The sequence below is a fragment of the Chiloscyllium plagiosum genome, unplaced genomic scaffold, assembly GCF_037043375.1.
Source record: "Chiloscyllium plagiosum isolate Xiang-an unplaced genomic scaffold, Cpla_swu_hap1 HiC_scaffold_35, whole genome shotgun sequence".
In the NCBI taxonomy this organism is placed as follows: domain Eukaryota; kingdom Metazoa; phylum Chordata; class Chondrichthyes; order Orectolobiformes; family Hemiscylliidae; genus Chiloscyllium; species Chiloscyllium plagiosum.
The window spans coordinates 52,876,792-52,890,599 of NW_028270173.1; the positions used below are offsets into that span (position 1 = coordinate 52,876,792).

General features: G+C 46.4%; 2 protein-coding genes across 6 annotated transcripts in view; one reads left to right on the forward strand and one right to left on the reverse strand.

Moving 5' to 3' along the window:
• The window catches only part of LOC148140878 (H-2 class I histocompatibility antigen, alpha chain-like), a 450,761-nt gene that overhangs the window by 407,355 nt on the left and 29,598 nt on the right, over positions 1 to 13,808 (reverse strand). The gene's annotated exons all lie outside the window — the stretch shown is intronic.
• Positions 2 to 7,888, forward strand: LOC122545618 (class I histocompatibility antigen, F10 alpha chain-like). Of its 5 annotated transcripts, none has more exons than XM_087979647.1 (8): positions 38 to 182; positions 642 to 841; positions 3,331 to 3,591; positions 4,172 to 4,447; positions 4,565 to 4,842; positions 5,829 to 5,937; positions 6,330 to 6,362; positions 7,326 to 7,888. In XM_087979647.1, exons 3-8 carry the CDS (start codon positions 3,351 to 3,353, stop codon positions 7,328 to 7,330), a joined length of 942 nt encoding a protein of 313 aa, XP_087835773.1. In that variant the 5' UTR covers positions 38 to 182; positions 642 to 841; positions 3,331 to 3,350; the 3' UTR covers positions 7,331 to 7,888. The 5 variants fall into 5 exon arrangements, with proteins under 5 accessions (XP_087835771.1, XP_087835776.1, XP_087835772.1 ...); XM_087979649.1 differs by having other exon boundaries at positions 645 to 841; XM_087979645.1 differs by lacking the exon at positions 642 to 841 and having other exon boundaries at positions 2 to 182.

Consider the following 13,808-nt stretch of genomic DNA (forward strand, 5'->3'; position numbering starts at 1 on the left):
ATCTGCAGCTCAGTATTGGCATGGAGTGGAGTCAGAGAAAGTGTTTTGTTCTTCCAGACTCTCAATAGCAGTAGTCCCCTCTGTTTTTTTCCCCTATTCCTGATGGGAATAGGGAGAGTGGATTCCCAGAATGTTGCTGATCCTTCTCTCCATCTCCCTGTGTTTTTCCCGGGTCTCTCCCGGTAAGTACAGAATTCAGCTTTCCATTCTCTCTCTCTCTCTCTCTCTGTGTCTGGGGTGAATGTGAATCTCTTGGTGAGAGTTTGAAATGGGGGATGTTTGACCAGCCGCCTGTTATACAGCCAGCCTGATCTTTTACACATTGAAGGCAGCACAGTCTGAGAGACTCTGATGGGATTTGTGTCCAGGTCTCCTGACAGCAGGATGTAGAAACCCCGAGATCAGAGAAGCTCCGAGCAAATGGGAAATGGTTCCAATGGAGAATTTTAATTTTCACATCGATTGGGAGAAGCTTATTCGGTCCTAATCTAAAACCTTCTTAAAAGTTCCTGTTCTTGTAAGGCAGTAGTAAAATGTGAGCTGGAGTATGGGTTGCCCTCAGTTTGAAATGTGTAAAAATTGTGTATTTTTATTATGATTTTTCATACTGTGGACTGAAATGGGAAAGCCCTGTTTTCCAGCAGGGATCTACAAGGATGGCTGCATGTTGTGGAAGTAAGGAATTCGATACCTCTTGTGAACCAGCCTCAGGCGACTGACTGTGTGGAGTTTGCACGTTCTCCCCGTGTCTGTGTGGGTTTCCTCCGGGTGCTCCGCTTTCCTCCCGCAGTCACAAAGAGGTGCAGGTCAGGTGTATTGGCCATGTTAAATTGCTCGTAAAGTAAGTACATTAGTCAGAGGGAAATGGGTCTGGGTGGGTTACTCTTCGGAGGGTCGGTGTGGACTTGTTGGGCCGAAGGGCCTGTTTCCACATTGTACGTAATCTAATCTAACCCTGTTTGTGTAGCTGTTGGTTTCAGCTGAAATATCTCCACCAAGACTGATATCCCGTCACCAAGTCACATGTTCATAAGATCTAGGAGTAGAATTAGGCCATTCGCCCCATCAAGTCTGCTCTGCCATTCCATCATGGCTGATCTACTCCTCACCCCCATTTTCCTGCCTTCTCCCCATATTCCTTCACCCCATTACCAATTAAACAGCTGTCTAATTCCTCCTTAAATTTACTCACTGTCCTAGCATTCACTGCACTCTGTAACCCCTCCCATTTTATTCCTCCAGGTCCCAGTCTCTTTTGTTCCCATCCCAATGCTCTCTCTTCACCTCTGACCTTTCCTACCTCATTTCCAAACCCTCCATATTCTCTTCTCACTCCTCAGTGTCCCTCTTCCATGCTCTCCAATCTCTCTTCCTCACTTCCCAGTTCCTCCCCCTCCCCCTCTCAAGTCTCTTACTGCCAACCCCCCCCCCCCCCCCCATCCCCCTTACAGTCTGTTCCCCCATGCCTGGTTTTCTCCTGACTTCATCCCAAATCTCTCACTGTTATCCCTTTCCAATTTCTTTTCCATCCACTTCGCAGTCTCTCTTCACCCATCTCTCCTGTCCTCGGCCTTTTTTTCTTATCCCCAAACTCTCCTCCCTCCTCCACTTTCTCTTAGCCCTCCACCTCTCTCTTTCTGTCTGTCACTTCCTATCTCTGTCCATTTCTGTCTTTCTTCACGTGAATGTCTTTTCCGCTTCTTCTACAGTCAATCCACCCCCCTCTCAATCTCTCCCCTCCCCAGTCACTTCACCCCTGCCAGTATCTCACCCTCTTCCCCAGTCTTACATCTCTCCCCAGAAGCTCCACCTCCCTGGTCTCTCTCCTCTGCCCTCAGTCTGTCTCCTCCCCAGTCTCTATCTTTCCCCAGTGTCTCTCTCTCTCTCTCTCTCTCTCTGTCTCTCTCTCTCTCTCTCTCTCTCTGTGTCTCTCTCTCTCTCTCTCTCTCTCTCTCTCTCTCTCTCTCTCTCTCTCCACCTTCCCCCCCCCCCCCCAAGTATATCTCTTCCCCCATCCCCAGTATTTCTCTTCCATCTCTAGTCATAGTCCCTCCCCAATCTCTGTTCCTCACCAATGTCTGTCCCTCCCCTATCTCTGCTTGCCCAATAATGGTAGTGTTGTCCCAGTCGAATTCATGTTGCTTGTCGTCTGCGTGTGTGGCTACTAAGGATAGCTGGTCGTGTCGTTTCGTGGCTAGTTGATGTTCATGGATGCAGATCGTTAGCTGTCTTCCTGTTTGTCCTATATAGTGTTTTGTGCAGTCCTTGCATGGGATTCTGTACACTACATTAGTTTTGCTCACGCTCAGTATCGGGTCCTTCATTCTGGTGAGTTGTTATCTGAGGGTGGCTGTTGGTTTGTGTGCTGTTATAAGTCCTAGTGGTCGCAGTAGTCTGGCTGTCAGTTCTGAAATGCTCCTGATGTATGGTAGTGTGGCTAGTCCTTTGGGTTGCGGCATGTCCTCGTTCCGTTGTCTTTCTCTTAGGCATCTGTTGATGAAATTGCGCGGGTATCCGTTTTTGTCGAATACCTTGTACAGGTGTTCCTCTTCCTCTTTTTGCAGTCCTGGTTTACTGCAGTGTGTTGTGGCCCTTTTGAATAGTGTCCTGATGCAACTTCTTTTGTGTGTGTTGGGGTGGTTACTTTCATAATTCAGGACTTGGTCTGTGTGTGTGGCTTTCCTGTGTACCTTAGTGGTGAATTCTCCGTTCGGTGTTCTCTGTACCCTCACGTCTAGGAATGGGAGTTGGTTATCCTTTTCTTCTTCTCTCGTGAATCGGATTCCTGTGAATGTGGCGTTGATGATCCGGTGTGTTTTTAATGATTACAAAGGTGTCATCAACGTATCTGACCCAGAGTTTGGGTTGAATTTGTGGTAAGACTGTTTGTTCTAACCTTTGCATAACTGCCTCTGCTATGAGTCCAGAGATGGGTGAGCCCATGGGTGTTCCGTTGATTTGTTCGTATATCTGGTTGTTGAATGTGAAGTGTGTTGTGAGGCACAAGTCCAGTAGTTTAAGTATGCAGTCTTTGTTGATAGGTTCACCGTCCTGTTGTCTGTTCTGTATGTCCAGCAGGTTGGCTATTGTTTCTCTGGCTAGGGTTTTGTCAATAGACGTGAACAGTGCCGTTACGTCGAATGAGACCATAGTTTCTTCCTTGTCTATGTGTATATTTCTGATGATGTCCAAGAAATCCTGTGTTGATTGTATAGATTGTCTGGATCCGCTGATTGTCTGTCTTGTTTTCTAGTTTCTCTCCCCCCAGTTTCCCTCCCAGTCTTTACATTGCAGTTTGATAACCAGCTCCTTGAACTGTTTGTATTACAGAGACTAACTCACACACGATCATGTACACAATTGTCTCAGGAGAACAAGATTTCCCTGAAGTCACTGTTGTTGCGGTGGTCAACGGAATACAAACAGGTTACTTTGACAGTGATACCCGTCGCTGTGTCCCCAGGCAGCAGTTCCTGGCTGATTCACTCGGTGTGAAATTCTGGGACGATGCTACAGACTTGACGATCACACACACCGGGCTGGCAAAGGAGAATCTGAAATCTATCTTGGAAAGGATAAATCAGACTTCAGGTAAATACTCATCATCAATTGTCCACATTATCCACTTGGTCAGTCTACTCAGATCATCTCCCAGCACTGACCCCTGGGTCACTCCACTCAGTCCATCCCCCAGCACTAACCCCTGGGTCACTCCACTCAGTCCATCACCCAGCACTGACCCCTGGGTCACTCCACTCAGTCCATCCCCCAGCACTGACCCCTAGGTCACCCCACTCAGTCCATCCCCCAGCACTGACCCCTGGGTCACTCCACTCAGGCAATCCCCCAGCACTGACCCCTGGGCGACTCCACTCAGTCCATCTGCCAGCACTGGCCTGTGGGTCACCCCACTCAGTCCATCTCCCAGCACTGACCCCTGGGTCACTCCACTCAGTCCATCCCCCAGCACTGACCTTGGAATGTAAAGTGAAATGAGGACTGTCAACTAATTCTGCAACTTTAACTTGAGATTGGAACCCTTTCCCCTCTGATCAGACTGTGACCCTCATCCCCTATTTCCATCTGATATTTGATCCCCTTTCCCTCTGATCAGACAGTGTGTGATTATCTATTATTTATTGATGATTGATCCCTGTCCGGTCACTGACAGGAATTCACACTCTCCAATGGATACGTTCTGTTGAGGTCAGTGAAGATGGCTCTGTGAAGAGATCGATGAGGTTTGGATTTGATGGAAAGGACTTTATTAATTTAGAGTCAGACAGAATGAGATGGATTGCATCCAATCACTTTGCAGTGACGCTGAAAGAGAAATGGGATTCGGATCAAGCCTGGAACAACTACTGGGAATCATATCTGCAAGGAACATCTGTTGAATGTTTAAATAGATATCTGGAAGCTGGAAAGGAATATTTCACAAGGAAAGGTACGTATTTCAGTTATGATCCCATGTTCGGATCTAACCTCACTGATCTATGAAACCGCTCTCCCATTCCATTCAGTGTCTGTCTGTTGTTTGTGGTTTCACCCTTTCCCATCACAGTTCAGCCTGAAGTGTTCATCTCCAGGAGGGAGCCCAGTCGTCAAGACAAACCATTCACTCTCTCCTGCCTGGTCACTGGGTTTTATCCTGTAGACATCGAGGTGACCTGGCTAAGGAATGGAGAGGTCATGTCTGAGACCCAATCCTCGGGGGTTCAACCGAACCACGATGGGACCCATCAGATCCAGAAAGAGATTGAGATCAATGCTGGGGATGAGGATCAATACTCCTGTCACATTGAACACAGCAGCCTGGCAGAGGCCCAGCTCTATCAGTGGGATAAGGATAGTGTGTGTGTTCTGTGTGTGTTCTGTGTGTGTTCTGTGTGTGTTCTGTGTGTGTGTGTCTGTGTGTTGTTGCAACATGGGATAAGCTCTTCTGCTACTTAAACCAAACACACAGAAAAGCTCACCTCGCCTGGTAATCTGTTAAAGTATAAGTGACAGAAAACTACCCAAATTCCACTATTTAATGAAAAATAACAATGTTATTCTTTAACTCCAAAAGTGAACATTGAACTACAATTATTTACAACTGTAAGCCTCCTTTCTTTGAGATTTATTGTCTACCTCCCACTCTTTCACAATATACCGATCCAAGAAAACCCCTATTAAATTTACAGCAAATCTGTTTTCAAAACCAGCCAGCGGTGTCCATCCTCCTCTGTAGCTTTCCCTGGGTCATCTTTGATCTTCTGCTGCAAAGCTGTTTCATATGAAAAGGTACCTTTCAGAAAGAAAGGTTGTGGGCAGTCTGTATGGCAGAAGGTGCTCATTGTCTCTCTGGCTAACTGTCCAAAATGCCTGCTTTTTATACTCCAAACCATGGGGTTGTCTCATTGGATCAATGTTGTCAAAACAGTAAAATTCAAAGTTGATAGGATTTTAATACCTTAGGGCATAATTTAAACTGATTGGTTTAATTCAAATTGGTGTGAAAACATAACAACCACGCTCAGCTGTTTGTTTCACAGCCAAATGTTACATTTTTAATTTTCCAGCACACTGTGACATGACCGGTGTTTGCCAGCTTGCACTCTCTCTTCAAGGTACAGGACACACCTTCAACTTCATAACAGTGTGTACAACCCATTAATAAAGGAACAGGCGTTTGGAGAGTGAATTTGGGTGAGATCCAATACAATGTGTCAACCAATCCCAACAGTTCCCAATGGGCAGGATCTGTTACAATGGTCTCAATCAACACGGAACTGGGACTAGAAATGGGAACAGAGGCAATGCTTATATTATTACATTGTGTTTCAGAAATCCGACAAAACTGTGTGGAACATATCCATCTTGTACTTTTGATTGGATTATTGGCTGCAATGGCTGCAATATTTGGAATAATCATCTGGAAAAGGCCCTGGAGAGGTAAGATTCAGAGGGAGGGGAATGTGGAACTGAGGGGACAGAGTGAGTGTGGGGGAATCTCCTGTACTGGGAGTACAGGGCACTGTGGGGAATGGAACTGAATAAACCCACACATACACACGTCCTGTCCCCTGTCTGATCGTCCTTTGTGTGATTGGCCCCGACCAGGTCTAATATTGATCATTAAACCCATCACACACACTCTCATCCTCACTGACTGAATATCAATGGGATGGGAGAAATCTCCAGAATCTCCATAAGGTGTAAGGATAGAGGGGAGTGTGGGAATGAGGATTACTGACACAATCTCCATCCCCTCACAGTTGTTGTGTTCTCACTCTCTGAGAATGGATCATTCCCCAGTCTAATGGACATTTATTTTGTTTCTGCAGGTTCATCAAGTGGGACCTACACAACAGCTCCCAGTAAGTGACTGAGGGGACAGAGTGTTGGGAATGATGGGAGAGGGATTGGAAGGTGTAGAGTTACATGCCCCTCAGTGTGCCTCAGGGTGACACACATCAGAATCCTCATGGTGCAGTTCCTCAATCACCAATACCTTATCCTCCTCTTCCTCAGCTCCATTCCACCCTTTCCCTCTCCTTCAATTGCCATATGCCATTCCCTCATTCCCAATCCCTCTCCCTCCCCTCCTTCACCTTTGACTCCCTCTGTACTGTGCTGTGTGAGTCTGGTTAATTAATGCTGAGGGTGATTGAATCCTGGGTCCAGTGAGTGATACAGAATATCTCACACTGTCTCATTTTATACTTTGTTCCATTTCTCACATTCTGTTTTTATTTTCTGAGCTTCTGATGTCTCTGTTCCAGCTTCTTCAGATTCAGTGAGTGATTTATCAACTTCCTTCCGTAGACTTATTTGTAACTCTTTCACATCTCTCCTGACCCTGTCCCACCCTCCCAGTCACTGTTAAACCCTGTCAGACTAATTCCCCTTCCCCTCCTGACACTGTCCCACCCTCCCAGACACTGTTAAACCCTGTCAGACTAATTCCCCTCCCCTCCCAGTCCTGTCCCACCCTCCCAGTCACTGTTAAACCCTGTCAGACTAATTCCCCTCCCCTCCTGACCCTGTCCCACCCTCCCAGTCACTGTTAAACCCTGTCAGACTAATTTCACTCCCCTCCCCACCCTGAAGTGATTGCCTTGTGTCCGTCCATTCCTGACCTTGTGGGTTTCCTGGGCCCCACTGCAACATATTCCCGAAGCCTCATCATGAAATAGTGGAATTCTCGTGTTCCAGTGTGAACATGGACATCATTGTCCATCCTTCCATATCAAAGCAGACACACAGAATTACAGCTCATTGCTCACACCCAGTTCGTTCGGGACTGAGATCGATATTTTCCTGGAATTCTGTTTCCACAGGTTGAACAGTGAATCCCAGATCCCCAGGTTTGGATCCTGATTCTTCAAGTGGGACCTTCTCAAGTCATGTTTCCATCCTGTCTCAGAAATGTGAGCAGTGTCACCGTCAGAGGGATCTTCACAGATGGTTCCTCCCTCACACTTTCTCATCTTCACTGTCTTCAGTGGGTCACTGATTGACCTGAAATGTAGCAACATCCTGAACCCTCTTTGAGTGAGTTTTTGTAATGCAGGAAGTGGATCAATTCTGCACTTTTTGTCAACAATTGTTAGTGATGATGTACATATCTGTATAAAATTTGCAACTGTATTTTTTATGTGGACAAAGAATCTCACCATTTCCCTCTTGCTGCTCAGTTTTTATTCTAACCAATATGAAGCTGAACTGATCTGTTTTGTACTTTAACCAGTCTGAGCAAACTTAATCTCTTCTATATTGTCCCTTTATTTTCTTACCACAATGACGTATTTATGGTTATAAATATTGATGATAAGTAGGAACAGATTTTTAGCTGCAAATACTGATAATTGTAGAGTGTAAAAATAAATCATTGTTTCTGGTTGATTTGTCCACATTCTTCATGAATGATTTCACAAGAACGATTCTATTCATTTACACAGCAGCAGCTTGTGGCTCTTGGAATCAGCAGATGTTGGGCTTCAATTCAATATGAACTGGGGGAGTGAAGACCATCCAACTCCCCAACAAGCCTTCCCCAAACTAACCAGGGAGCTCAAAGTATTTATTGAATGTGTGTTCAGGGTTGAAGGGTGGAACGCCCTTTCGGAAGGATCTGAATGAGTGTGAAGAGGGAGCCAGGCAGCTGCTGGGAATCAGGAATACTTCACTGACTGGTGACCCAGCAGCTATTGGAGGGAGGAAAGGGCAGGCCCACCAGCTGAATGACCCACACAATCCTTGAGACGTTAACAAGACAGAATTGTAATATGATCTCTGACTTGTCCACACTCTGGGAAATGGGATTTGAACAATTCAGTCATCTCCTTCACCATGTTACACATCAACTGATCGCCCTCGTCACCATGTTGGAGAGTCTTTTACCTTAAAATTTGCAAGGCGGGTCACTTGGTGGAAAATCCAATTTATGTTTAAAAGTCTTATCCAGCTCAAACTGATTTAAATTCCTTTCGCGTCATGTCAAAAGAAACGTGATTAAAAGTCATGTTGATTTCAGAATACTGGAAATGTCAATTCAATTTTGTTAAGAACAGTAATTAAATAAAATCCATTTTAATACTTAGATAGTCAGACTAACACTTCAGAACCATTGGGAAAATCAGCTCCATTTCAACATTCCAACTCTCCATTCTGGAAGGTCCTTTCTGCTGGGGGTTGAATCTTCCTGGAAAGATGAGATCACTCCCTTTCCAACATGACCATCCACCCAGTCACTGCCCATTTCAATTCCCCCAACCGCTCCCTTTCCAACATGACCATCCTCCCACTCACCACCCATTTCAATTCCCCCAACCGCTCCCTTTCCAACATGACCATCCTCCTAGTCACCGCCCATTTCAATTCCCCCAACCGCTCCCTTTCCAACATGACCATCCACCCAGTTCACCGCCCATTTCAATTCCCCCAACCACTCCCTTTCCAACATGACCATCCTTGGCCTCCTCCATTGCCAAAATGAGCCACAGCGCAAATTGGAGGAACAACACCTCATCTTCCACCTGGACAGACACCAGCCCGGAGGACTCAGCATTGAATTCTCCAGATTCAAATAACCTCCCTCTCCATCCTCCGACTATCTTCCCAGCCCCTCCCCTATCTTCCACTGCCCTCTGCCGCCTGGATTCATTCCTCCCATTGACCAGCCAGGTCATACCCTCCACCTGTCTTCACCCATCCCCACTTCACCACCCTACCTCCCCCTTTATCTGCAGCTCCCCCCACACCGACCCGCAATCCTGAAGAAGGGTTACACCCAAAACATTGCCCTCTCCACCTCCTGATGCTGCCTGGGTTGCGGTGTTCTTCTAGTCTCCTGGCTGTGTACTTTGGATTCCACCATCTGCAGTTTTTTCTGTCTCGAACCACATTCCATTACTGCCTTACAAGAACAGGAACAGAAGAAGTTTTGAAATTAGGAACAACGGAGCTTCTCCCAATCCATGTAAAAAGTAAAATTCTCCATTGGAACCATTTCCCATTTGCTCGGAGCCTCTCTGATCTCGGGGTTTCTACATCCTGCTGTCAGGAGACCTGGACACAAATCCCATCAGAGTCTCCCAGACTGTGCTGCCTTCGATGTGTAAAAGATCAGGCTGGCTGTATAACAGGCGGCTGGTCAAACATCCCCCATTTCAAACTCTCCCCAAGAGATTCACATTCACCACAGACACAGAGAGAGAGAGAGAGAGAGAGAATGGAAAGCTGAATTCTGTACTTACCGGGAGAGACCCGGGAAAAACACAGGGAGATGGAGAAAAGGATCAGCAACATTCTGGGAATCCACTCTCCCTATTCCCAAGGGAGATCAGACACAGACAGGATGAGTTACCCGCTGTGATACAGACAGGGAAAACTGACCTTTCTCCCGTTTTCAGGATGCAGGGTGTGGGCTGTCTGTATTTCGGGAGCCCCTCTCCCATGGGGAAGCCTCTCAGGTCGGAGTTGAATGGAGCCCCCTCCCCACCCCCCCCCGGAGGGGGTTAGCGGGTGGGTGGGTGGCCTCTCCCAGTAACCTCTACCCGGGGAGGTGTTCAGGAGGCTCCGGGGACCCACACAACCCAGGGCTGAGTCCCTGAGCCCCCATTAAATCCCAGTGGGCTCAGGGAGAATGGTCATGAAGTGGTTCACACAGGGTCTCGGGATCCCAGTCTCGGGAATGGGGGAGAGGATATTCAATGAAAACCAGTGACTACATTCCCACTGTCACCCACAACATTGCCCACCCGGTAGTGACCCACCCTCCGTGAACTCCTCACTGTCCCAGGCCAAGAACATTGAACTGTACAGTACAGGCCCTTCGGCCCTCGATTTTGTTCCAAACTTTTATCCTACTGTTAACATCAAACTAACCCACATACCCTACATTTTACTATCATCCATGTGCCTATCCAAGAGGTGCTTAAATATCCCTAATGTATCTGACTCTACTCCCACTGCTGGCAGTGATGCATCCATCACTCTCTGAGTAAAGAACCCACCTCTCACATCTCTCCTAAACCTCCTCCAATCCCCTTAAAATTATGACCCTCCATGATAGCCATTTCCACCCTGGTAAAATGTCTCTGGCTATTCACTCTATGTCTCTCACCATCTTGTACACATCTATCAAATCACCTCTCATCCTTCTTCGTTCCAATGAGTAAAGCCCGAGCTCCCTCAACCTTTCTTCATAAGACATGCCCTCCAGTCCAGACAGCATCCTGGTAAATCTCCTCTGTACCCTCTCCAGAGCGTCCATATCCTTCTCAGACTGAGGCGATCAGAACTGAACACAATATTCCAAGGATGGTCTAACCAGGGCTTTATGGGGCTGCAGCATAACCTCGTGACTCTTAAACATAATCTCTAATAATGAAAGCGAACACACCATGTGCCTTCTTTACAATCCTAACAACTTGGTTGGCAATTTCAAGGGATCTATGGATGTGGAATACCTTATCAACATTCCTGATGAAGAGCTTATGCTCGAAACATTGACTCTCCTGCTCCTCGGATGCTGCCTGACTGGCTGTCCTTTTCCAGCACCACACTTTTTGACACTGATCTCCAGCATCGGCAGACCTCACATTCTCCCTCTCAACTTGTAAAGACCGAAGCAAAGTATCAATTCAGGACATCCCCTATATTCTCCAACTCCAGCCACAAATTCCCTCCACTTTCCCCGATCAGCTGTACCCTCACTCTGGCCATGCTCTTGTTCCTCACATGAGTGTTACTGCAGTAACAGCCAGGATTGTGGGCATCAGCCTTGTCTCCTGCTTTTGGACTCCCTCCACTGCTCCGAATCAAAATAATGGAATGATGAGGGTGGGAGACGTGAATTGCAAAGGGTGGATGAGGGAACCTTGCTCAGAGGGTTAATGGTGGATCAACAATGATTCACATCTAAAGTCGTGGACATGAGTTACAACAATTATTCATTCCCATCTTGTCCAGCAGTAATAGAGGAAACTGGCTCAACACAAGGAATTAGGGATAGTGTCAGATACAAAGAGGAGACATGGCAAACTGCCAGAAAATGCAGCCTGAGGGTTAGGAGCATTTTAGAATTTAACAAACGAAAACAAAAACTTTATTCAAGAAGGGAAAAGCAGAGTACAAGGTTAAAATAGTCAACAGCATGGAAACTGACTATAAAAACTTATATCAATGAGTGAAGAGAAAGAAAGCCAGGGGAATTATAATGGGGAACAAAGAAATGGCAAAAGAATTTAACACAAACTTTGGTCCTGTCTCAACTAAACAGGGATTATTTCTGCTCTGCTTTGACAGAACCGAAGTTTGTGTTCAAAAGCAGTCAGAAAATGGTGCAGGTCATTCTGCTTTAATGCACGTTTTGTTAATGCAAATTCACTATAAAGCAATTGATGGATTGCAGACACTGATTTGAAAGCACAAACCTTTAAAGCCTATATTGGTTCTCATGTGATTTCAGTCCCATTAGATTAAATGGTGCTGCTAATACGCAATTTTTTTCTGACATGGGATTGCACAGGAATTTAACTATCACGTTGTAGCAGAACCGACTGTACTGGCAAAATAATGTTGCTAAAAGTTGACAAATCACCAGAGCTTGATAATCTACATCCGAGAGTACTAAAGAAAATGGCCCTGGCAGTGTTGGATGTGTTGGTTCTTCCAAAATTCTGTACTCTGTGGATTGGAGGGTGTCAAGTATAACATCATGGTTTAAAAAGGGAGGAAGAGACAAATAGAATGTCAGCATTTATTGCTGAAGAAATAGTGTAGAAAGGTAGGGATGTGTTGCTGGAATTATGCAAGGCATTAGTGAGACTGTACCTGGACTCAAAGACAGTGAGTGGTGAGTGTTGAGTTCTCTTTTTGCATTCAGTTGGTTTAAATAAAGTGTGTCTTGTGTAATAATGGCACTTTCAGTGGCTGGGAATTTCCTGGGTGTGGATGGAGTCACTTGGGGTGGTTTATAGAAGGTGAATAAGGCCCAGCGTTCAGAATTGGCAGACAAGCTGAAGTTGAGGTTCCCTGTGCCTGTGAGGAAAGGAGAGAGGGAATTGCAGTGGAACAAAGAACAAACGAATTCAAACAGCTTGACTATGAAAAGGAAATGAAAGCATTTGCATAACAATTAAAAGCCGATGAAATGGATAATGAGGGAGATTTTGAACTTCAGAGTTTGGAAAAAAGGCAAGTTGATTCCAAGTGACGGAGGCAAAGGTAAAAGGGGGGAGTAGTGATGAGGACAATGGTGAACAGCAACCAATATAGCCAAAGGCCTGGTAGGAATCTGTTTAAATATGTCCAAGTGTTACCAAAGTTAGACAAGAAAGCCATAAAAGACTTCATTGTTTCATTTGAGAAAGTGGCAAAACAAATGAAATGGCTTGTGACCCTGTGGGTATTGTTGATTCAAACAAAGTTGGTAGGTAGGGCAAGTGAAGTGTTTGCATCACAAACAGTGTAGGTATCTGGGGAGTATGACAAGATGGGTGGTTAGCACTGCTGCCTCACAGCGCCAGGGACCCGGGTTCGATTCCAACCACGGGCGACTGTCTGTGTGGAGTTTGCACATTCTCCCCGTGTCTGTGTGGAGTTTGCACATTCTCCCCGTGTCTGTGCGGAGTTTGCACATTCTCCCCGTGTCTGTATGGAGTTTGCACATTCTCCCCGTGTCTATGCGGAGTTTGGACATTCTCCCCGTGTCTATGCGGAGTTTGCACATTCTCCCCGTGTCTGTGTGGAGTTTGCACATTCTCCCCATCTCTGTGTGGAGTTTGCACATTCTCCCCGTGTCTGTGCGGAGTTTGCACATTCTCCCCATCTCTGTGTGGAGTTTGCACATTCTCCGCGTGTCTGTGCGGAGTTTGCACATTCTCCCCGTGTCTATGCGGAGTTTGCACATTCTCCCCGTGTCTGTGTGGAGTTTGCACATTTTCCCTGTGTCTGTGTGGAGTTTGCACATTCTCCCCATGTCTATGCGGAGTTTGCACATTCTCCCCGTGTCTGTGTGGAGTTTGCACATTCTCCCCGTGTCTATGCGGAGTTTGCACATTCTCCCCGTGTCTGTGTGGAGTTTGCACATTCTCCCCGTGTCCGTGTGGAGTTTGCACATTCTCCCCGTGTCTGCGTGGGTTTCCTCCGGGTGCTCCGGTTTCCTCCCACAATCCAAAAATGTGCAGGTTAGGTGAATTGACCATGCTAAATTGTCCGTAGTGTTAGGTGAAGAGGTAAATGTAGGAGTATGGGTCTGGGTGCTATACCCTTCGGCGGGTTGGTGTGGACTTGTTAGGCCGAAGGGCCTGTTTCCA